General features: G+C 38.3%; 1 protein-coding gene across 7 annotated transcripts in view; it reads right to left on the bottom strand.

Annotated features, from left to right (window-relative positions):
* Positions 1-24,956, bottom strand: part of LOC131035677 (uncharacterized) — a 376,645-nt gene that overhangs the window by 158,694 nt on the left and 192,995 nt on the right. For all 7 annotated transcript variants that reach the window (XR_009358274.1, XR_009358273.1, XR_009358275.1 and 4 more), the window contains one exon: positions 13,637-13,754. Coding sequence is in view for 4 of the 7 variants with exons in the window: in XM_059207503.1 (XP_059063486.1) it covers positions 13,637-13,754 (118 nt within the window). In the remaining 3 variants the exon portion in view is untranslated. The remainder of the gene's footprint in view (positions 1-13,636; positions 13,755-24,956) is intronic.

Here is a 24,956-nt window from a genome sequence, read left to right as displayed (position 1 = left end):
AAAACCTAGTGTAGAAGTTCATGACATTGGTTGTGCGTATTTGGGAAGGGAGTTATACATTCAACTCCATCTTAAGCAACGGTTTTTCACAAAGACAGAGACAGCTCGCTGGAAATAAATGACTGAGAACCTTACTTGCAGCGGCTGGCAAATACAGTTCAGCAATTGGACGTGGAGATAGGAGGAGAGTTGCAGCTTATCACTGAGTGTGGGGGACGCTGAGACTAATCAGCAGATGCTGCAAATATTATACCAGGTTCCATTTTAATTGTTTGCTAAGAGCTGAAAACTTGGGTTCAAAACATGAATTTAGTGAACAATTCAATGCTTAGTATTGGGGTAGTTTGAAAGGTGTAAGGTTTGGTGATTTGTTACCATTGTTATCTAGAAACTATTTGGTTTCATTTATTGGTGAAAACTTAATCTGCAAGTGTGTTAAAAATGGATGAATAATAAGGTGCTTGCCAACTTGGTCATTATCAATAGTTAGATTTTCATTTCCTGCCAACTGTTTGTTTAAATTCCACAAGCAAGGTTTTAAAAACTTGGTCATTATTTTTACCTTTTTTTTCCAAATAGTGGGACTCCTAGGGATAAACCTATTAATATTCATGGAGATAATATAAGATGGAATCCTTCTCTAGACAACTGTGTCAAGCTAAACTTCAATGGGGCCTCTCATGGAAATCCTAGGATATTTGGGGCAGATTGTATCTCAAAGCTATGATTCTTGGCCTTCAACCTCTTTCCTCCAAAAATATCAATAGGTTTATAGAAGGTGATAATGATTGTGATCAACACACTATAGAAAAGATCATTACCAAATTGGAAACTCAACTACATTCTTTCATAGGATTGGCCACTTTGAGAAGATACTAAGACTAGGACTCTACTGCTTGATTGCTTTTCAACAAAAATATTACCTTTTTTTCATTACGAAAGGAATGTTAAATGACTATCCCCAATCAACAATTCAAACTATAGTTCCAAAATTGGCAATAAAACACAAGAAATAGGGACACAATACCCTTGCCAATTTTTTAACCTAAAAATTTCCATCTTTTCCAATAAATCAACTTAAGCAGTTTTATCATCGCCAGAAAGCTGTTTGTTTTCCATAAAATCATAATTTTTCCCTTTCTTTTCCCTTCTTTTTCAAAAAATCTGACCCTAACTTAAATTTTTCCCTATACATCGCAATGTTTTGAAAAAATCTATATTTTTTAATTTGGCAATTTATTCCCAAGAACATTTTGCTGCTATGATTCAAGCTACTTGGGGTTTCATGAAATGATGTCTCACTTTTTGCCTTGAACCTTTTATTTTTATAAAGTTGGAAACCTAAGTCTACTAGTGCTAAACCATCTTGTTGCGTTCTCTTTTGATATGCTTGATGACTTAATATTGTTAGAACTTAAGATAATAACAAAACAATCTTGAATCACCTTTGTTAATTTTTCAATTTAAGATAAACCATTTTACTGTTAATACTTAAATGTATGAAACTTTGTAAATCTCCTTCTATTACTAGGTTTCTCCACCCTTTCTATGACTATTGTTAGTTTTATTAAGAGGGCTTGGACTTCTCACAAGATTGTTAAACATACACACTAAGGCCTCATAATACATAAGGATTTAACGTCCATAGTTATGCCACAGTAATCCAGATTTGTGTACAAATCTTAATTCTCAATCAAATTAAGTGTGATAAAATTGATCTGTAGAGGCTCTCCTATTGAAAATTTCTCTTTTGATCATTAATTCTACCAATCCCTTTATGGGCAATATTCACTAGAACCATAGTCCAATTAACAAAACTTGATGTTCACCTTCCTAAATCTTACCACTCTTCAAAGCATAGATGGACTACTCGCCGAGTAGTCAAAAACTCGAGATTTTTTTGGCTTGGCAAGTAAATTCACCATTTAATTGCAAATTTTTGCCAAAAATTCGCAAAGTTTTTCACAACAACTCAGCGAGTCTGTGACAAAAACTCGCGGATGCAAAAACATAAGGCAAAAATGTAAAAAAAGTCGGTCATTTTTTCATTTTGTGCGTTCCAATTTGCTACGAAGAGGAAAAATACCCTCCCAAGCATTTCCAACTTGATTTCTATCAATTTTAGTCAATTATGGATTTGAAGTGGTTTTCAAAGAAAAATCAGATTCCTAGGTAGGTTTTCTGATATTTTTTCTATGTTTTTTTTTAACATTTTATTTCTTTTTTGTTGCATCTAAATTTAATAGAAAATCAACAATGGCTTTTTTCTAAGTAGTTTTAATTGATGTAGAGTCCAATGAACAAGATTTAAAACCATTTTTTGACAATTTTTACTGCCTTTTTCACTGTTTTTCAAGAAAATCTAGTTTTTCAAAAAAATTCAAACCCTGACAGTTTTTGTTTTTATTTGTTCAACTTTCAATGATGTCTAAAATTAATTAAACTAATTTAGTTAGTTTGCTAAATTTTTTAACTTAAATATTAACTTTGTGTGTTCACTTTGTATGTGTAGGTTAACCATTAATTTATAATGGCAAATAGAGAAGGTTCTACAGTTGGTTCAACTTCAAGGTCTACCTGTCAGCAGATGCATGCCCATATGGATATGTAAGAAGTCATCCTAAAGGCACTAGAGATAGGGCTTGGAAGTAGGCCTTTGAAGGACTGGAACTTGGTCGGTAATATGCATTAAATGTGAAAGATTATTTCACAGAGGCATAAATTGCCTCAAATACCACCTTACAAGAATCAATAAGCATGATGCTAGGGAATGTCCTGGGGCCACAAAGGCAATAAAAAGAGAAATGAATGCCATACTTGTAGTTGGGTAAGAGAAAAAGCTGCAAAGGGAGAGGGCAAAACTAGCCATGAGAGCATTCCATAGCTGAATCTCAAGGTGCTTAATTCGACCTTGAAGAAGAACAAGCAGCATTTTAGGGCATAGTGGGCTCTCTTTATGGCCCACATATCCACAAATCCAACACCATTTCAGCTACTTCTCATAGAGCACCTGCTGCATCACCATTAGTGCCACAGTCTATAAGTGATTATTTTGTGCCCAGGAACACAGCAGGAGCACAACCATCATTAGAGGCAATTGGGTGGAATAGGGAGGTGCATAAGAAAATAGATATTGCATGTGTCGATTTTTGGTACTTCAACAACATCTCATTCAATGTGACAAACAATCCTTATTGGCTTAATTTGGTTACCGCATTGACAATTTCGAGAAAAAGATACAAGGCCACTTCTTGCATGGACTTGGGTGGGAGGTTAGTAACTTCGTCCACTTGTTTTCATTTTAAAATCTTTTTCTTGTTTTTTTAATAAAAATTGTGTACTAAGACCTAATTTCACTTTATACTTGTAGGTTGCTCACAAGTTCAGTTGATAGAGCACGAGAAGTGGTGGAAGACCAAAGAAAAGAATGGAAAAAATATGGCTGCACTATTCTTTCCGGATGGACAAATGGCAAAAAACACACCATAATTAATTTTTTAGTTGCTTTAAAGAACAATGTGGTGTTCTTGAAATTGGTAGATGCCTACAATGAGGTGAAAAATGTTGAAACTTTGCTCTAATGTTGGATCAAATCGCAATGGAGGTGAGAGTGGACAATGTGGTGCAAATAATAACGGATAATGCAGCTGCATATGTGGCAGCAAGTACAATCCTCTAAGAGAGACACCCCACTCTTTTTTGGACACTTTGCGCAGCACATGTCCTTGACCTTCTTTTGGAGGGCATAGGAAAACTTGATTGGGTGACACTAGTTGTAGAAGATGCAAGGAGGATCACAAAATACATCTACAATCACCCTTGGGTTCTTCACTTGATGAGAGAACACACCCAAGGGAAAGAGTTGGTAAGAGTGGGTGTCACAAGGTTTGCTACGATTTTCTTAACATTGCAAAGCATTCTCGGTGCATTGACGGCTTTGAAACAAATGTTTGTGAGTCAAGCATGGCTAGACTCACCTTATTCAAAGAAGCCTGAAAGATAAGGTGTTGCATGCATAGTCTTTGAAACCTATTTGCACAAAGAGCTACAAAGATTGTGAAGGTAACTTCAAAACTTGAATATTTAATTATTCTTGATTCAAGTCTCATTATTAATTTGTAACTTTAATGATTAATCTTTTTGTAATTTGTATTTTTCAATTGTAGGTGTCAGAGCCCTTGGTTAGAGTTCTCCGCTTGGTAGATGGGGATCAAACCCCAATGGGGTATGTTTATGAGGCCATGGATAGGGCCAAGGAGTCTATCAAAAGTTACTACAAGGGAAATAGACTCAAATTTGATCCCATCTAAGAAATTATTGATAAGAGGTGGAACAATCAGCTCCACCAACTCATTCATGCAGCAGGGTACTTCCTCAGCCCTCATTTTAAGTTTGAGGATTCTTACTCCAGTCTCAATGGAGAGGTCATGGAGGGCCTCACTGCATGCATTCAGAGGATGATACCTGAAGTTGAGGTGAGAGACCATGTTGTGGTCGAACTCCAAAAATTACAAGGAAGCAAGGGGTAAGCTATTCTCTTTAGAGTTGGCCAAGAGAGGAAGAACCGCTCAAACCCAGGTATAATATTTGGAGTTTTTCACATGTATCTTACAAGCTACAAATTTCAAATTTACAAGTTTACAAGTTACAAGTTGTAACTTACAACTATTGATAATTTGATAAAATATGTTTTCACTTTGCTTTCTAACTCTTCAATATTTTATTTTGCAAATGCTTGGTGGCAAAGTTGGGGTGGAAATACCCCAAATCTCAAAAATATTGCCCTTCAAATCTTATGTCAACCTTGTAGTTCATCCATTTGTGACTACAATTGGAGCTTGTTCGAGGCCATCCACACAAAGATGAGGAACAACTTAACTCAAAAAAGCCTCAATGAGCTTGTCTTTGTGCAATATAATCTTCAGTTATGCATAAGGAAGGTAGAGGAAACACCAGCTGGTCCAATTGATTTGAATGATATAGATCCTTATAGTGATTGGACATTGCAGGAGCAGCCTCCGCTATTTAAAGAGGATGACATCTATGATTTGAAAAGGCGGGCTATGGAGGAGGGGGTGGATTTGGATTCACACTGGATGAAATTGAGCAGGATGAGGATGATAAGGAGTCATTGCCAATGTTAGGAGCAACTAGAGGCAGCACTACAACCAGGATGGAAGTCGAGCCACAGCCAGTCATACTAAGTGAGGAGGCACAATCACAACAGACTCCTAGGACTAAACCCTCTACTTCTACCTCTCCCCTAGTTTTTACTAGAGTTGGGAAGAGGAAGATGTAATTGTATTAATTTACTTTCAGTTTTACAAAAACTATTTACTATTTTGCTTCCAGCCATCAACATTCCTCATGAGGATGCGATTTTGTACCCAATTTGCATTTAAATCGATTAAATATATCTAGACTCGACTTGTTTCTTTTGTGTACTCATTTATTGACTCATTGGATGCATCCCCTCATTGAATTTTGCAAAAGAAATGCATTTCTAATTAAATTTAAGCAATTTTTTAAGTTCATGAGTTTTTTGCCGAGTTTTTGCCGAGTTTTCACCGAGCTTTTTTTTCGGGCCTTGACGAGTTTTTGTTTTTGGCGAGTAGTTCAACTATGCTTCAAAGGCATGACTATTAACTCCTACATATAAAAATAACCTGAATTAATGTTTACTTTTGTTGAAGGGCCCCATATTCCTTTTCCAGTAAACATTCCAGCAAATAAGTGAGGGCAGAAATGTCCGAAGCTGTTATAAAGGGAAAGACTTTCTCCAAGGAAAACCTTCAACGTTCCATGCAAAAATCCCTAAGCTTGCTTAATCCCCATGTGTAAATATCAATTTATTACTTTAATGTGGTATTTTATTATTTCTTTTCTGTTTCTTATTATTTGCCCATACCTGCTTTCCACATTCTTTATCTTTATAGACTTCTTACCTCAATTAAGCTTGCTCTTCTAGCGTAAGGTTTTTCTTTATGAATATCTTGAAACCTTTTAAGTTGGAAGCTTTGCTTAAAATGTTCAGCTTATTTTTTAAAAGATTCCACCTTTAACCAAAAAGTCTTTTTCTTTCTATCTGTTTAACTAATCTTTCTGCTTTCTAAATAGCTAAGTTTTCAGTTAGTAGTTTGTTTTCAATTATATCCATGATTTGGCTATGAAATCTTTGTTAGAATCCTCCTCTAGCCCAATATGACAAGGTTGAGCATATATTTGTTACACTCCTGCTAGAGTTCTATCATCTTGTTCTTCTCATCCTTGATTGGTTGGATGTTGAAATTTTCATTTGGAGTCAAATGAAATGTTTCTTCAAGCTCTTTAATTTTGGAATCAACTGTAGCTTATGCTCTAATTACCATGACTAGAGGTTTTCTTCTTCGCTACAACTGTTTATTCAGTATCAACATTTAATTTTCAGTTTCTTACTGTTTATTTACTTTTTGATTTAGCTTATTCTGTAGTTCCACTAACTTTAGTTGGGTTTTTGCTTCTACAGTAACCAGGTTGGAACATTTGATTTGAAATTTATTACATGTTTCTCAATATTTTGTTGTTTTCTGTGTTGATCTTTACATCTTTATTTTTGGATTCAAAAAATTGCACAGAGTTTCTAAGTTTAGCTTGAAGGCATGTCTTTGAAGTCTACAACTAACTTGTTCAAAGTGCTACTCATCTTTGAACAAAAGGAACAAAAATAGCAATGGTAAGAGGAAAGAGAAAAGGAAGCTGTGTACATGTTTGGTAGCAACAAATCATCCTTCATGTTGAAACTACTACCACTTTTATGATTTTCTATTTATATTGGAACCTTAAATATTTAAAATTTACTAATTTGATATAAGGCAAGCACTTCATTTGCTATTTTTTCTGTATATTGTTATTTACATCTCACTGACCAATTTTTGTCATCTGTAAAAATCAATATTATTAAAATCTTTGTTCTTTCAAAATTTGTAGTTCCTGTTCCCTAATAGATGCTATTAATTTCCTTGCTGAAGCCAGTTAATCCAAACCTGAAGCTTATGTTTCCAACATAAACCCATTTATGTATTCTTTTACTCCAGAGTACTCGAGAAAGATTTGAGGACAAAAACATCAATTGCTTTGTGTGCTGAAAAAAAGAAGCCCAATTGCATACCTAGTAACTATGAAAGTCAACATGATACATCTCTAATAGACTAATACCAACACCAAGACAAGTTAAAACTGAACCCTTTTAAAGCTTAATTAAGAACACAATCCCCAAAAGGGAATTCCAAGGAACTTTGATGTCATTATGGCATGTGAAGGCAGACTCTTCATTTGTCATCTTTGCTATATATTGTTGCTCATGTCTCACTGACCTTTTTTAGTCATCTGTAAAACTTAATATGATTTTTGATCATCTGTTGAAAAATAAAATTATTGAACTTTGTCTTCCTTTTAAAGCTTAGTTCCTGCTGTCTTATGATACTATCATTTTTGTGGTTTAAGCCACCTGATGTGAAGCTAAAGCTAAGTTTCCAATATAAAGCCAATCCTATACTCTCATACTGTATAGTAGACGAAGATTTGAGGAGAAAACATCTATTCCTTGTGCTGAAAACAAATAGGCAAATTGCATACCTAGTAACTATGATGGTCAACTATTACGCAAGTAATTGGTAAAAAATTGAATGTCTATTAACAATGAGCAAACGCTCAATAAATAGGATTACAAAGAATTACAAAAGGGCAAGTTTCTAAAAAGAAACTGCCAATAAGATCGAGCAAGATCTTATTAAGATATTTACACTAAGTTTACAATATTGAACATTAATAATAAAATAATAAAGTATTATTCTAATACCCTCCCTTAATGCTCAATCTATCAACTATACCAATAGACCCTTTGAATTTTACAAACTTGTCTGGACTGAGGAATTTGGTGAAAATATCTGCTGACTACTTTGAGGTAGGAACATACAGCAACTGAATGGATCCGTCTTCAACCAACTGCCGAATGTAATGACAATGAAGTTCTATATGTTTGGTTCTTTCATGGAAGACTGAATTCTTAGCAAGTTTGAGAACTCCTTGATTGTCCGAAAACAAGGGAGTCGGACCTGCTTGAGATATTTGCATATCTCCAAGCATTCGGCAAAGCCAAACTGCCTCACAAGTTGCCTTAACAGCTCCTCTATACTCTGCTTCTGTCGAAGAGAGAGCCACTGCCTGTTGCTTCTTACTAGTCCAGGTGACTGCACCAGATCCCAAACTGAACACATATCCAAAGGTTGATTTCCTATCATCAACTAAGCCTGCCCAATCTGAATCTGTGAACCCACTGAGTCTAGGATCATCACTCCTAGTGTAGAGAAGTCCATAATCCGAGGTGCCTTTCACATAGCGCAAGACACGCTTCGCTGCTACCCAATGATTAGCCCTGGGGGCCGTCATGAAGCGTGAGATGTAGCTCATTGCAAAACTGAGGTCAGGTCTAGTGGTAGTGAGATAGATGAGACTACCCACTAGTTGCCTGAATTGTGTTTAATCTACAAGAGGAGAATCAGACTTGGCTGACAATTTCAGACCAGTCTCCATAGGTGTGGAAGCAGGTTTGCAATCCTGAATTCGAAACCTATCAAGCAAGCTTCTGGCATACTTAGACTGAGAAAGGAAGATGCTGCTATCAGTCTGCCAAACCTCAACACCCAAACAATAATGAAGAAGTCCTAAATCTGTCATATCAAAAGTGTTGCACAAATCCTGTTTGATTTCTGAAATCAAATGTGCTGAATTCCCAGTAATGATCAAGTCATCCACATAGGCAACAAGAAAGAGAATATAATTACCAAAGTGTTTGATATACAGTTTATTGTCTGAAGGACTACGCAGAAAGCCATGAGCAACCAAGTAATGATCAATTTTTATGTACCATGCTCGAGGAGCCTGTTTAAGTCCATAGAGTGCTTTCCGGAGTCTACACACTTGCTATTTTGAACCGGCAACCTTGAAACCAGGAGGCTGCGTCATGTAGACTTCTTCCTGCAATTCACCATTGAGGAAGGCACTCTCTACATCCATCTGATGGACTTTCCAAACATACTGAGCGGCAATGGCGAGAAGAAGACGAATAGTACTCATGTTGGCAGTAGGAGCAAAAGTCTCCTCATAGTCAATGCCTTTTCGCTGTGTGAATCCTCAAGCAACTAATCTGGCCTTATATTTATCTAAGGTACCATCTGCATGATACTTGACCTTATATACCCATTTACAGCTAATGGGTTTCTTCCCTGGAGGAAGATCTGAAAGAACCCAGGTGTGATTCTTCTGAAGATTTTGGAACTCAGCATCCATTGCCTGTTCCCACTTCTGGAATCCCTTTGGCCTCTGCATATGTTTGAGGCTCATAGATACTATGGATGTTAGCCATAAGAGCAAAATTAACTGTGTTTTGTTGTTTGCCCTTATTTCTGGAAGCTCTACCCTCAATGAGCTCATTAGGACGAAGATTGTTGATGGTCTTAGCCCACCATTTAGGCCGGAGAGTAGATGTGCCAACATCAGGAGCAAGAGGAATAACTGGAAGAGGAAGCAGATCAGGATCAGGAGTAGGAGTAGGAGGAAGATTAGCATCTTCTAGAGGAAACTCAGGTAGTGCATCATCAAATACAGAATCTACATCATCCCTCCCATTAGGTGAACCGAATGGAAGACAGATACCTAAGTCAGAAGCCTTCAAAGGTTGATCCTCGGAATGCTGCTGAGACAAGGAAAGCTGAAATGGTCCTCATTCTTCATCAAAGACAACATCACGACTGAAGATAAGATGATCAGAGTCTACATCAATCAATAGGTAAGCCTTATGGTTGTCATTGTACCCTGTAAACATGAGCTTCTGACTCTTGGAATCCAACTTAGTGCGCTTGGCATCAGGAATCCACACATAAGCTAAAGAGCCAAAAACTTTCAAATGGTTGATCCTAGGTTTGCAACCAGACCATGCTTCCTCAGGAGACTTATTTTTAACAGCATGAGTGGGTGACCTATTACGAAGATAGACTGCTATGAACACTGCTTCTGCCCAATATTTCTTAGGAACGTTTCTATGTTCCATCATAGACCTATCCATTTCTGTCATGGTGCGGTTACGACGTTCTACAACGCTGTTTTGCTGAGGGGTGTATGGTGTGGTTAACTGACGTTTTATGCCATGTGTATCACAAAAAGTAGAGAAAGCCGAAGAACAAAACTCCCCCCCCGTTATCAGACCTAAGAGTAATAATAGAAGAACTAGACTCTTTTTCTACTAAGGCCTTAAATTTCTGAAATACATCTGATTTGTGCTTAAGGAAATACACCCACATTTTACAACTGAAATCATCAACAAAAAGCAAGAAATACCTGCACCCAGTAACAGAAGTAGTATTCATAGGACCACATACATCAGCGTGGACCAGCTGCAGTATCTTAGAGGCTCGCCATGAGTCACCATCATTGAACGGTGTCTGGTGCTGTTTCCCAGCCTGGCAAGCTTCACAAACGCAATGATTCTGAGTTTGAATATCAGGTAGACCATGCACTAAGTCTTCCCGAACAAGCTGTGCAAGATAATGAATGTTCAGGTGATCATATTGCTGATGCCAGAGACTGTTGATAGATGAAGATTTAGCTGCGAAGGCATGCTCAAGAGAATCGTCTGTATCCACAAGTCTATATAGACCATGATACTCAATGCCAACAGCTAGAGTAGTGCTAGAAGCATGATCAACAATCGAGCACTTATGTGCACTGAAAACGACATCCAGCTGAGGAGAATGCCACATAATCTAACTGACAGAAAGGAGGTTAAGTTCCATACCAGGAACATAGTACACATTGAGGAATATGAGATTCCTCCCTCCAGACTGTATCTGAACGTTGCCCTTGCTGAAAACAGTGTACTCTTCACCACCTCCAAAAATAACTGAATTAGTGTAGGGAGAGAACTCAACAAACCAATCACGCCTATGAGTGAAATGACGAGAAGCACCAGAATCAATGTACCAGGCAGAAGACTTCACATGATCTGCAGGTCTTTTAGCCATGAAGGCATAAAAGGCACTCTTTCTGCTCTGTCTGCTCAGCAACATTGGCTTTAGGCTGAGACCCTCCCTGCTTTCGCTGCTCGGAAGCCAATCTAGTACGGCAATCTTTGATCATATGACCAAATTTGTGACAGTAATTGCATTGCACCTTCTTTTTCTTGGAACCATCCTGAGACTGAGAAGAGCCCTTCTGCTGAAAGGATTGGGATGACTGGGATTTGCCTGTATCCTTGTGAAAGGATTTGGCAGCAAAGGCATGTTTAGAGGAGGCTGAAGTAGCACCGCTACCAAAATGTTGTTTCCAACGATCCTGCTGCATAAGTTTGGTGCATAACTCTAGAAATTTCAGATTAACATTAGTAGAAGTAATGTTGAGAGTCTCTATAAAGTGCTCATATGGTTTTGGTAGACTTTTCAGAGTAATGACTACCATATCCTCTTCCTCCATTTGCCGACCAATAGCTTCAAGCTGATCTCGAATGTCCTTAATCTTTGTAAGATGCTCTTGTAAGGACATGCGTTTATCCATCATAATGGAGAACAGCTGATTCTTCAGAAAAAAAGGCTTGACTCTTGTCGGATGTCTCATGCAACTCCTTCAGATGCTTCCAAATTTCTGCAGCTGACTTGCCGAAAGGAATCTGAGGTAGTTGGTCATCTATAACAAAGAGCTTGAGAAGCATAACAACTTCTCGATTGCGGTCATCAAACTTGTCCTGGTCAGCTCCAGGTGTTTGAGGACGGGACTCCGTGCCCAAAACAAGATTATCCAGGTGGCGATATTCAAAAATAGTCAGCATGCGTTGCTTCCAGGTGTTATAATTTTTTCCATTAAATCGCTGACTACCTTCCAACATCAAGTTGGTCAATGGCGCCATCTTCCACGTTTCCCAATGCATGGAAAACAAAAAAAATTGAGAAGAGGCATTGCCACAGAATTCAAAAAATTTGAATCCCAATGCAGATACAGAGGCAGATGTAGGTACAAACTTCAAAAAAATGTACGGATGGCACGGATTTCGAAAAAAATTCCGGCTGACCCAGAAAAATCCGAAGACAACCCAAAAATTCTTGCAAAAAACCCAGAAAGAATCTACTGTCGGAATCTGGATCCACTTGCACAAAAATCGAGGCACCCGAAAAATTTTGACGACTCAATTGAGATCTCGAAAAATCCACCAAAAATCTGCAATCGGAAAAAAAATTTGACTTGATCTGAAGGGTAAAATCCCTAATCGAAAATGCAGATTTCCGTCCAAAAATGGCAGAAAAAAATTTGCAGGCGGGAAAAAAATCGCGTCAGAAGAAAAACGCGGGTTGCTGAAGATGGCAACCAGAGGAAAGGTCGTCACGCAGAGGTCTGAAGACGCGAAATACAAGAATAAAGACCGCGAGAGGAGGGAAAGAAGAAAACTGATTTCTAGAAATCTAAAAAAAAATTCTTTCGAAATTCTTTACTAGAAACAAATCCCCCAGAAAATTTAAAAATCCCGCTCTGATACCATATTACGCAAGTAATTGATAAAAAATTGAATGTCTATTAACAATGAGCAAACGCTCAATAAATAGGATTACAAAGAATTACAAGAGGGCAAGTTTCTAAAAAGAAACTGCCAATAAGATCGAGCAAGATCTTATTAAGATATTTACACTAAGTTTACAATATTGAGCATTAATAATAAAATAATAAAGTATTATTCTAATATCAACATGATAAATTTCACCAAAACAAGTTGAAATAGAACCCTTTTAAAGCTGAATTAATGAGACATCCCACAAAAGAAAATCCTAAGGAACTATGATGCCATAATGGCATGTGAATGTTCTCAGCACTGCTCATTCCACTGAAACAGCTTATGACACCCTTCCACACTCACAGTAAATAGGCAACTGATGATGCCATATGATGTTTTGATTTCTAGATAGTTCATATAAAGCCAAGTTCCCTAAAGTGATAGTTTATACAAAGGTTAGTACAAGTACTTGAGTGGAATTTTTAGTGTATGAATATATGGCATCTATGACTTTAGTATGGTTCACAAGTATGCTGAAAAGCTTTGATTATCATGAAACTACATAAAGACAGCCATTGTATTATAGTAAATCTACACAATGTTATTTACACAAAAAAAAAATTGAAAAAATTGGTTCTTTCTTTTTTATGTCATCCATTTTCACTTTCTCTTGTTAAGAACTTAAACGGAAAGAAAATATCCTTTCTGATGCTGAGTGGAAGAAATTTGAATTTTTTGCTATAAGACAAGTCTTTAAACTTAAAAGTTCAGATACTCCTAAAAGCGTTCCTTGACATTTTCTCTATTTAGGAAGCAGATAATGGACCTAAGTTCATTGGATTAAAAAAGGTAATTCTAAGCAAAAGCTTCAATTTTGTTAATTTTGAGTTTCATTGGATTAAAAAAAGGGAATTATGAGCAAAAGACTTCAACTTTGTTAATTTTGAATTCAGCACTATCTGAAAATACCAATCTTCAGAATTGAAAGTATTTAGCACAAGGTTTTCAAGCTCGCTTCTAGATAATAGAACAAAATTCACATTGAAAATGTGTTAAAAGACTCACAGTTGGTGATTCCATTCCCTGACCAATCATAAATAGCACAGCAGCCATGCATCGAACTTGGTGCCAGAGAAATGCACTTCCCTTGATCCACATTGCCATTATTTCTTTGCCAGCCCACCTGCATGGACAATAGTTTTTACAATAAAAGCTACTATAAAGATAGTTTTTTATAATAAAAGCTACTATAAAGAAGTTCCTATTTTCAAAGCTCTTAGGAAAGACTGTAACAGTAAATACAATGAGCAAGGTTGACTGGACCACAAATATTTCTAAGTGAGCTTTTGCAAATAAATATTTGTGTTCAATCAAAAGACTATTGGATAAAATACAAGCTTCAGAGGAAAAGGTGAAAAGGAGTAAATCTAAATGTCAATGAAAAGAACCAAAAGCAGTCACTTTGTTGTGAATATAGTATGTCTAAATAGACCATGAGGATGCTTACAGCATCTCCAAGATAGCTATGAAAATAATAAACTGCTACCACATGTTCCAGAGATGCCCTATTTTATTTTATCGAGCATATATTTGTATGGATCCAGCACATCCAGTTAGTAAATACCATATCCAGGGCATGTTGGAGCCATAACAAAGCACTCATCTACCATAACAAGCAAAAATTGGATGCATGGGATACAAATTGGTTTATCTTTGGTTTTGGCCATGACAAATATATCTTCAAAGGAATTGTCATGTAAGATCCTGCCCCAGTTTCCTATACAATTTTTTTCTCTTTTTTACAATGTGACTGATCATGCATAATGACAAACAATCTGGGTGTCATCTGATTTGTTTACTGAGTCTCGATTGCAATGATATCACACAAATAAATATTTTCAGACTTGATGTATGAGAGATGGAAATACAGAGTAACAGCTAAAAGAATTTCATTCATAACACTGCTGTTAATAATAGATTACAAATATAAGTATAACTATCAAAAGTCTGACCTTTAAATTGCAGTATGCACACAATGATTGGTGCATGTAAACTCAAGCATACCGCATTTGGAACAGAAAGAAGACTTCAGGAAAGTTTTCTGCCAATCAAGTCTCCAAGGACCACGAACCTCATCACAAGTCTCCAGCTCACCGGAGTCTTTAGCGGCTAGTTTAAATTGATCTTGCAGTCTTACCACCATCAATCTGATCTATATTCAACAGGGAAGCCTGACTCAGCTTTTTGTTACACCTAGCAATGTAAAGGGCACCGAACATAATGTAACCTACACCACAACACCAGGAACACTCACAACCAGCATGGGAGTCATTACGCCTGAAAATCCACCTGAATTTGAAGGCCAGCAGACAAGGGATTAATCACCTCAGACACCAAAACCAAGGCCCAGCAAGGATCTGTCATTTTCAGACCTGAAACTGCAACTAAACCCTTCTTGGCGCCAGGTTTGATGTCGATCATAAGAGAGTCACTCAGCAAAATAATAATGACAGTCCCTTACAACACCAGTTTCACATCAGACACAGAGAGAAATTACCACCCAAAAAAGTGAAGTTTCAACTCAGAATATGTGCACCAGCAGTGAACACATCAACGCTCAGCTCAAAACATCATGCCATACACTAAGATATTGACCGAGGCCTGTCCTTCCATGCCTTATAGATCTATTTTTCTCAAACAAAATAAATTTTCAGCCTCCCTTCACAATCATACACCTAGCAGCAGAAGGCATAGAATGCCCAGCAAGGATGATAACCTCATTAGCTCCAAATCCAGTCAAATGTCAATGCCCAGCAATAATAGAAATACACACAGACTCGCATTATGTCTGTAACATTCAATTCTGCCCAGCTAATAGAAATCTCAAGCCAAGGTATGAAACTAAACTTCTGAGAATATCTTAACACAAACAAAAACTCAGAAATAATCACCTCATAAAGAAGACATAAACCTGACAACCCTTCCTGCACAAATGAAATAATGGTTTTCATCCCCATTTCAAACCTTTCCAACACTCTGTCGATCCTTATATGGAACTTCTCTGTACAAGACTGAGGGTTTTACTTTTCATCCTTAGCTTCAAGAAACCATTAGGGTTTTCGGCCTACTGGTAAGAGTTTGGCCAAACAGTACTTGCTGAAATAACAGATTATATTAACTTTAGTCAAATGGAAATTACAGCAACTTCATACTCAAATAGAACATGTTACAATTTGATATTTCTGACCTCTTCAATTAGAACATGTTACAATTTGATATTTCTGACCTCTTCAATTGACCATTATGGGACTGAGGATAGAAAGATTTCTACTTGTATCTACCATGTGACTCTGTAGAGATAACAACTTAGCATAAACTTGTTTGCTGCTAATGGAATTGCAATGGGAAGTCGCTCAAGTCTGCACCCACCTTAGAAACCCAACATCCAATCAAAGGATATTCTCAGAAAATTCCCAACAGCTTACTCTTTCCTCGCACTAACACTAGATTAATCCCACAATAAATCGAACTCTCTCTTTCTTTGCTGTTGTATCTTAGTAACCAGCACCTTGCATTTCTGGAAGGTTATGTTCAGAAATTAGATTTTCGCCTTCCTTTCAAACTCTACGAATTCCCTCATTCACCACTGTATGCTGACCACACACTTATCTGCAACAAGAAGATGCCAGCTACTAAACTATGAGCACAATGGTGATTCAACCCATTTTCCACCTCCTCTAGTCTTAACACTACCTTCAAGTTTTCACCCATCTTGAATTCACCAGACTAATCATGACAAATCACATCCAGCACTGTCACAACAACTCAATCGCCAAGATATTGCACCAGGAGTAAAGGAAAACTCACATCATGCAGTTATCAATGTCATGACACTCATTGCACCTTCCTTTATTTCCACTTCACCAAATCCATGCCAGATTGGGATGTCGACTTGCACAAATCAATTTCCACAACAATAGAAGATTGCCATCACATACACATTCGTATTGAAAAAGGAAATAGGCATAGTAAGTGTTTGCTGCTATATCTGATAAATTATATTCAGGAAATAATAATATACATGACAATGCATACCGGACACGGTAGTAAAATATATCTTGATTCGCACATGAAATATTATAGAGAAGAAGACCAGAGATGGTCGGCCATGGATTACAATTCACCCAACTATACCGTACTACATTCCTTGGCGGTACACAACATAATTTAAAGGACCGGACAGTTGCCAAGAGGAACACAATTGTCAACCAACTGACACATTAACTACCCAAGAGTGAAAACCCACTTAATACAACAATTAATACATTGGTAGATAACAAATATTATCAAATATAACCATAGGCATTTTATGCTGACTACATCATCTACCCCAAAAGAAAAAGTCAGCATCTAGACAATAAGTAAACATCAAGTAATATTTGGAAAGACTAATGATAGAAAATCAGTTGGACTGGGCGACCCCAACTTGATTTGGTAGCGAACCTACTAAATCAAATGGGGGTTTGGGGGCAATGCCCCCAACAGGGGTCTAGGGGTAGCACCCCCAACAAGGTCAAGGGGCAGCACCCCTTATGAGGTCCAGGGGCAACGCCAAATTAAGACCTTCAAAACCACAAAGAACTCCATGGCGCACATGATTTTTGTGATTTTTTAAGATGCCAAAAACATTGTTGATGAAGCCAAAAAATGGAGATTTCACAGTGTTTAACCAACATTGTTGATGTAATGTCCCCTTCTCAGTGATGATGCATTCAGTGGTCCATTGGCCTATTCCGGAGACCCGTAGGCTATTTCGAAAGGAGAATTAGGGTTTCCAAATTTTGTGAAGTTCTACATGATCTTTTTAGGGTTGGCATGAGGAAATTCTTCTGTTCTGCTTTGGGTTTCCTTCTAGGTTTTCCATGAACTCCAAGGTGGCATAACATGCAATTGATTCTGCAATGAAGTGTGAACTTACTATTTTTAGTAAGTTAGGGTTTGGTTGTTTGGATGGTGTAGTTTTACTAAGCTTTCCAAGCTCTTTCTCTGGGTGCGAAGATCTTGTTTTTCGGAGCAGTATTTCATGACTTACTATATTTTAGTAAGTGGCAGTTTAAGCATTTCTATTTTTGGCAATCTCGGATAGGGTCCCAATCCAACGCAGTTCAGTGGTCTTCATTGCTCAACTTCATCCTTGATTTTGTTGATAATCAGCATTGGAGTTATAAGTTATTTAATTAAATATTATTTCCTTATCCTAAGGTTTAATATTTAATTATTTTATTACTGATTAATGATATTGGGAATTGTGGATAATATGATTTTTCCTAAGTCTACCTAGGCGAATTATTTTTTGTTGAAGAGGGACGCCTAAGTGAATGAGAGACTTTATTTTATTTGTCAAAGTATATTTTCATGCCAAAAATCGTGGTCTTCTTGCCTACGCATGTTTTTGACTTGAGTGGGGCGCCATCTTGGGTCCACCATGGGGGAAATGAAATGCAAATTTGAGAGGTGAATTTGGAGGGAGTTGAATTTGAATTTCAGACTTGGAAATCTATATATACAGGTGCTTGGCTCCTCATTTGATCATCCAAAGAAATTATAATGTTATGCTGTTGGAATGACTCCAGACTTCTTCGAGGGTGAAAACCTCCTAGATTTTCCTTTGCAGTTTCGAGTGTGAGACATCACTCCTAGCTATGGTTCGATTTTGTGGATTGTTCGGTGTTCCTGTGGATTGCGTTTGGTGTGGATTTGAAGAGTTCATTGCTGCTGTAATTTTCAGTGTTACTGGTTCTAGTGTGGCTGAAGCAAAGATTCAATCCTACCTCCCTGCCTGTGCAACTTATCATTCTGGGTACTAGCTCGAACTATTTCTATGCACTAGGCGATATGTTTTGCATAGACGATATGTTTTGTAAGTTTGCAGCCCCTAATTCCGAGTCTTTGATTTTATAATGCAAATCGTACTTTTCCGGCTTAGGCGTGTGTTTTGGGAGTGCATTGGGATGCATGTTAGGCATTTTGGGGTGTTTTGTAGCTCATTTCCAGTTTGTTCTTAGTTGTTTCATTCCTAGTGTCAGTTTGAGTGTGTTGTGGGGAGTGTTGCGTGAGTTTGATGAGAGTTGGAAGCATTTTAGGGTGTTTTTGTGCTGCTGGTTATGCATTTCCAGCCTGCTGTCATTTATATCAGATTTTAGGAAGTTGGTGTTTGAGTTGGTTTGGTGATAGTTATCTTCTGTGATCAGCATTATTCTCCTATCCTATCTTTCCTATATTTTGTAAGGTTGAATAGTAGTACTATCAACCACTTCTGGATTGTATTCATACCCGTTGAACAAGTGGAAGAGGCTGGCTTGCAGCCTATATTTTATATTTGTAACTTTTGTACTCCCACTGAGTAAGTGGTTGAGTGATATTGTCCTCCTGCTGAAATATGCGATAGAGTGATAAGTTTTATGTAATGTCCTCCCTCTGAAATACATCGTAGAGTGATTGGGTTAAGTTTCTTTTTGTTTTCCTTGGCTGGTTTACCGCCACGAAATTTAGTTTCTACCCTGTTGGATAAGCAGAAGGGGTTGGCTTGCCGCCCGTGCATTGTAATTTCAGTTTGGTTTTTGGTGCTAACGATCCCCAAAACAACATATGCTCTCACCCTCCCAGATTGGGCTCTTGGTGAACAAAAGTTGGAAGGGTTACCTTCAGTTGCTTTGGATTATTTCTCTAACCTTAACGGGTTATTGTGTTTTCTCTATAAATCTCATTGAAAAAATTTAAAAAAATTAAGGGGAATATTATAGTTGACTATACGGCTCTCTTTGCCTTCTCTACCTATACGACTTGCCAAGCTGTCTCCTATACTGAGCCCATATGGCTTGATGCAAACTACCTTCATGTATGGCTTTTGCTTGTCCATACAACCTTCATACTCCCTTGCATACAGTTCCACTCGATCCTTCATACAGCTTGATGTCTTCCGTTTCTGCACCCACGTACCGCTTAATGTTCTCGTACAACCTCTTATTTTCAAACTTCCTTTGTATGGCGTATTGATTTCATTTGTACGGTATGCTCCTTCCTGTTGTGCGTATTGCACACCCCACCTCGTCTTGGACAGGCACCCCCCAATTTAGTTGCAGTCTGCCCGATAGAAAGAGAATAGGCTTGTGAGGTCACAGGGGCAAAGGAGACAAAATCTTCAGAGGTTCGATTCAGTGTGTAAACCAAGTCAAGCAACAAAAGCATCCAAAATCTCGAGTTTCAGGTCGAGCAAAACAAAATCGCTCATCTTCCTATGAAATCCCTTCTGTTAACAAGCCTCCAAGGGCCGAGTTTCTAAGTGTATGGGCGAATAAATTTGGCCTTTTCTCTTATTTTGTGAGAAATAGACTAAAGTCGCACATTTTCCCCCAATTGGCCAAATTTCATCATTAAGGCAAGAGGGCAGAATTTTAAAGTTCATTTGTTTTTTTAAAAAGGACCTTGCAAAATATGAATGAGTCAAGGGTCGCGCATTTTGTCCGTAAGCTCGAATTGCAGGCGAAGAGGCCAAAATTATAACTTAGGTGAAGGAGGCGAGAATTAATAAAATCACACAAAACCACTCTCTGTGCCGAAATAACAAAGGGCTCTCAAATCGGCTCATATGGCCGAAAGGTTAAAAACTTAAAATTGCACTTTTAAATCAAATGGCTGAGTTTTGGTATTAACGTAAAGGAGCGTTTACAATCTCCCTAGGCAAATTCGCTCATTTAGGCCAAAAGGGCGGAGTTGCATTCAAAGGAGAGGCGTCTAGGTAAAATTGCACCATTTCAATAAAGTGTGCGAATTTCACAAGTGTTGAAAGAAAGTCACACAAAACATGTCAAAATGTCGAAGTTCATCAAAGGAAGGCAAAAAGACTTAAGTCAAAATCTCCCAAAACCTTCAAATCCCCTAAAGTTTTAAAAGGAAGACATTTATTGCAATAATATCTCGCAAAAGATATAACAACGTGCAAATTTTCATCGAGGGGCATTTAAAGATAAAATTTAATCTGATTGTTAAATTAATCTATTTAATTTTTCAAAATGATTATTAAAGGTGGAATTCATTGTTTGCAGAATAACATCGGGAAGAGCTAGAGCGTCAACTTGAAGGGCAAATTGGAGACACGATCGGGAACAACATCGGCCAGCAAAGATGCAAGAGCGCATTACAGAGCGCAAGACAAAGCACGGGGAAGCGCGTCACCGCTGAATCAGAGTTGAAGTCCACCAACGAGATTGAAGACCAAGGACACAGAATGCTACAAAATGTGCATTCTCAAAAAGATACACAGACAACACCATTTGGCCTTTTGCACTGTGGTAGTGATTTTTTATCTTCATACTTTGTCTTAGGCTCGTTCATTGGCATCCTCAAGGTGTTGACCTTGAATTCATCTCCCGGCTCTATCTTGGGAATCCTTTGGCTTGATCCTATCCTCAATTCGTGCTCCAGATTGTAGTGTTGCAGAGCCTCCTTTTGTCTTAAGCATCTATCACATGGCCTTCGTTGAGCCCTCCATCCTGCGTAGACATGGAAGTCAGGGATCAATCATCATTTCATTTAGTCATTCATTCATTATTGTCACATTTGTTGAAGATTTGTCTTTTGCAACACTCATTATCACTCACTCTTTCACTAATTCCGTGAAGGAACTCAAATTGATTGTAATGTCCCCTTTTTCGCTCTAGTTTGTTTTGGGGTTTGTTGGCCAATCCCGAGACCTGTTGATCAGTCAGAGGCAGAATTAGGGTTTCCTATTTTCTAGGAGGATGTTTTGGCAATTCTGGTGGCTTGCATATTGGAGTTTTACAGTTTTGATTTTGGATTCCTTCTAGGTTTTCAGAAAGCTTCACAATGATGGTACATGCATATCAGTCAGTGGAGTTTGGTAAACTTACTAATGTAAAAGACTGTCTGTGGGCCCCGTCTAATAAATTCAAAGTGAGGAGACACAGGTCAGTTATGTTCAACTACCGAATTGACCAAATTGAAGCCAAACAGTTGTAGGTAGTTGAGAATTGTGGTTGGGGGGATAACTGAGGATTAAATGGGCATGGGTTAAAGTTGCCAGGCTTCTAGAAGGCAGATCAAGACTGTTGGATGCAGTCAATCCTGACCATCGATTCAAATTGTAAAATCTATAAAAGGCAGAGGCCTTTCTCTTGTAAAGGGATTAGAGTTTTTTTTTTTTGTAGACAGTCAAAGCAGATTAGATTAGAAAGTTTGATTTTAGTAGTTAGGAATAGCATAAAAATGTTGTAGAAATTGTTGTAATAGTAGCTGAAATCAATATATGGACATTGATTTGATGTTTATAATCTTGGTTTCATTCTGTTTGCATGGTTTCCTTCAACAAATTAGATAGATCCTTTTGGTGTGCATGTATTTGATGGATTCGGGTTCATACCATTACGGATATGTTGATTGTGTGTCCCTGTGTCTGGTTAGTCTGAGCCATTAAAATTGTGTTTAGCTCAATTGCAGGTGTCTGTCTAAGCTACGCCAAAATTAGGTGCTTAGCCATGCACCTACAGTCTGAAAATCTTCTAAGTCCCCTCGAAAATTGCACCATTCTTGTGAGGTTGTGAGTTATTCTGGCCAAGCAGGGATTGGTTATGTTGAATCCGTCTACCCGCACACCAACCTTGTTAATTTTAGGTCTCTTAACCCTTCTCCTTTACTTTTATTTCCCAGTTCGAAAATCGCAGCAGACCAGCTTGTTGTAAAGATAAGGCCCCTTGTGCTCCCAGCAAAACGCATCAACCGTTGAGCTATCCCACTGTCAAGAACTAACATTTGGAACCTTGAGGTTGTCCCCTTTGATCAACTAAAACAGCATTAGGAATTTCCTTACACAAGAGAGGATAGGATACTCAGCGAGAACATTCTATTCTGCGTTGGCCAGAGAGAGTTGTAGCGATGAGATTTTAGCCACATCAACACTTCCCTGTCCTACGTACAACCTATTTGGTATCCCGTACGATATCCTCACTACCCCATTTGACTGCTTTATTCTTCCCTATTCTCCACGTCCTTTCCATATGGCCTTTTGCAAACTAACCTCACATACGCTTTTTGCTTCCCGCCATACGGACTTCTTCAATCAATGTTCCTCATGCGGATTTTCTCCCTTCTGAAACTATATGTGCTTCTCCAATCACCACACGGACTCGTACGGATTTGATTCCTCCGGACACTGTACATGCATTCTTCAATCGTTGTACAAACCCCTCATACGAATTTGTTTCTTTCTACCATCGTACAGACTTCTTTGGAAGGCACGAAAACTCCTTGTACGGTTAAACTCGTACAGACTTCTCTCATACAACGTACAGATGAAGCGGTTGTTGTGCCCGTACATGTGTTTGTACGGTGGATGACATATGTCGTCGTTGTGCCCGTACGGTGGATGACGTATGCCACTGTTGTGTTCGTATGGTGGATGACATACGCTGCCATTATGCCTGTACAATGGACGTGTCCCAACCCCTTCCTGCCTTCCATACAGTGTATGAAAATAGCCTCGTGGCCAATCTTTGTGCTCTCTATACAGTGTATAGACTTCTTGCGTAGTGCTCGTCTTCACCTGTACGGTTCCTTCTGTATAATTTTCTCTCTATTCCATATTTTTTGGCAGCACACTTGTGTATGATTCAACTCCGTATGGGAATGATTTCCTTTCATATAGGCTCCTGTTGTGCGTTGCACACGCTCCCTATCGCCAACAGGGTCCCTTTTCCTTTTTTGGGCCTTTCCGTCTTCGCCCTGTTGAGTTCCGCGCAGAGTGTCTCGCGTCCTTTTGAGCGAGCCCATGATCAGTCCGTAAGATGATGATGTTGAACGGAGGAGCCTATGAATCCATGAGGTCAGTTGAGCCCTCGGGCACAAATTCCAAGAGATTGTCTAAACTTGTAAAATCACCTTAGATAGGCGTGGGATGATAGAGACTGGCAAAATCCGCCAAGTAAAGGATAAAGCATCTGAAAGTCGCATGAGGACCCAAAGACGCCGATTTTCGCATAAGGATATAAGAGAGATAAGAGGGTGCAGAGGTCTAAATTTTCAAAAAACCTCCTTCGTATCCTGAAATTTGCACTAAAAGGGAAAGATTAAATGATATTTTAGAAGTTTGCAGGATTTGTGAGAATGGGGATTTTCGCCAGCTGAAAGGTAAAAGGGGGCGAAAGTCTTAAAGTGCCCCAAAGTGCCAAAAGTTTTCAAAATGACCAAAAGGTCCCAAATTGGCAAAATGACCAAAAGGTCCGAAGTTTTCAAAGTGACTGAAAAGTCCGAAATTGACAAAATGACCCAAAGGTTCAAAGTTTTCAAAGTGATTGAAAGGTCTGAAATTGGCCATACAAGGAAAAGTGCGTGAAAGAGGAAACTCGCAAAACTCTCCAAGTTTACCGAAGTTCGCATGAGGGCAATTGCGAAAATCACAAAATGTAAAAGTTGGCAAAATGCCCCAAAAGGCCGAAATTCGGACCTTTAAGTGAAAATGTGAAAAAGTAAAAGTCAGCAAAATGCCTCGAAAGGTCGAAATTCGGACCTTTAAGTGAAAATGTGAAAAAGTAAAAGTTGGCAAAATGCCCCAAAAGGCCGAAATTCGGACATTTAAGTGAAAATGTGAAAAAGTAAAAGTTGGCAAAATGCCCCAAAAGGCCGAAATTCGAACCTTTAAGTGAAAATGTGTAAAAGTAAAAGTTGGCCAAAATGCCCCAAAAGGCCGAAATTCGGACTTTTAAGTGAAAATGTGAAAAAGTAAAAGTTGGCAAAATGCCCAAAAGGCCGAAATTCGGACTTTTAAGTGAAAGTGCGAAAAGAATAAAGTTTGCAAAGCACCCTAAAAATGCGAAAAAGGGTAAATACTACGAAATGTTTTTTAACTTGACAAAATACACCCAAATGCCAAAATCGCATCATGGAGGAAGACTGAAAGAAATAAAAAGTTTGAAATAGCAGTCCAAATGTCGAAATTCGCACAATGAGGTAAAAGTGCGAAAGAGTTTAAAAAGTCTCCAAGAGCCTCCAAACCCCGAAATCGCGCCATACAGGTGAAGTCGCAAGGTTACGTAGCTTGCAGAAAGCCCCCAATCCCCGAAGTTTGGCATCCATAGGAAGATCGCGGAGTTTTAAAAGACCTTGCAATCACTTTCAATCCGCCGAAGTTCGCATGAAGCGAAAATCGCGAAATGTAAAACCCTGCGAAATGCCATAGCCACCATTTTTAACGCACCATAGGGAAAACACAGAGATAGAGTTTTCAAAAAACATCGCAAAAAACCCCACTTTCAACACGAGGTAAATCGCCAGTTCCAGCCCAGGTAAAAATCGCTAAGTTCTAAATTTCTAA

This window comes from Cryptomeria japonica, chromosome 6 (assembly GCF_030272615.1).
Source record: "Cryptomeria japonica chromosome 6, Sugi_1.0, whole genome shotgun sequence".
Taxonomy (NCBI): Eukaryota; Viridiplantae; Streptophyta; class Pinopsida; order Cupressales; family Cupressaceae; genus Cryptomeria; species Cryptomeria japonica.
Note: the sequence above shows the minus strand (reverse complement) of the source record. Positions and strands in the feature narration are given on the sequence as shown.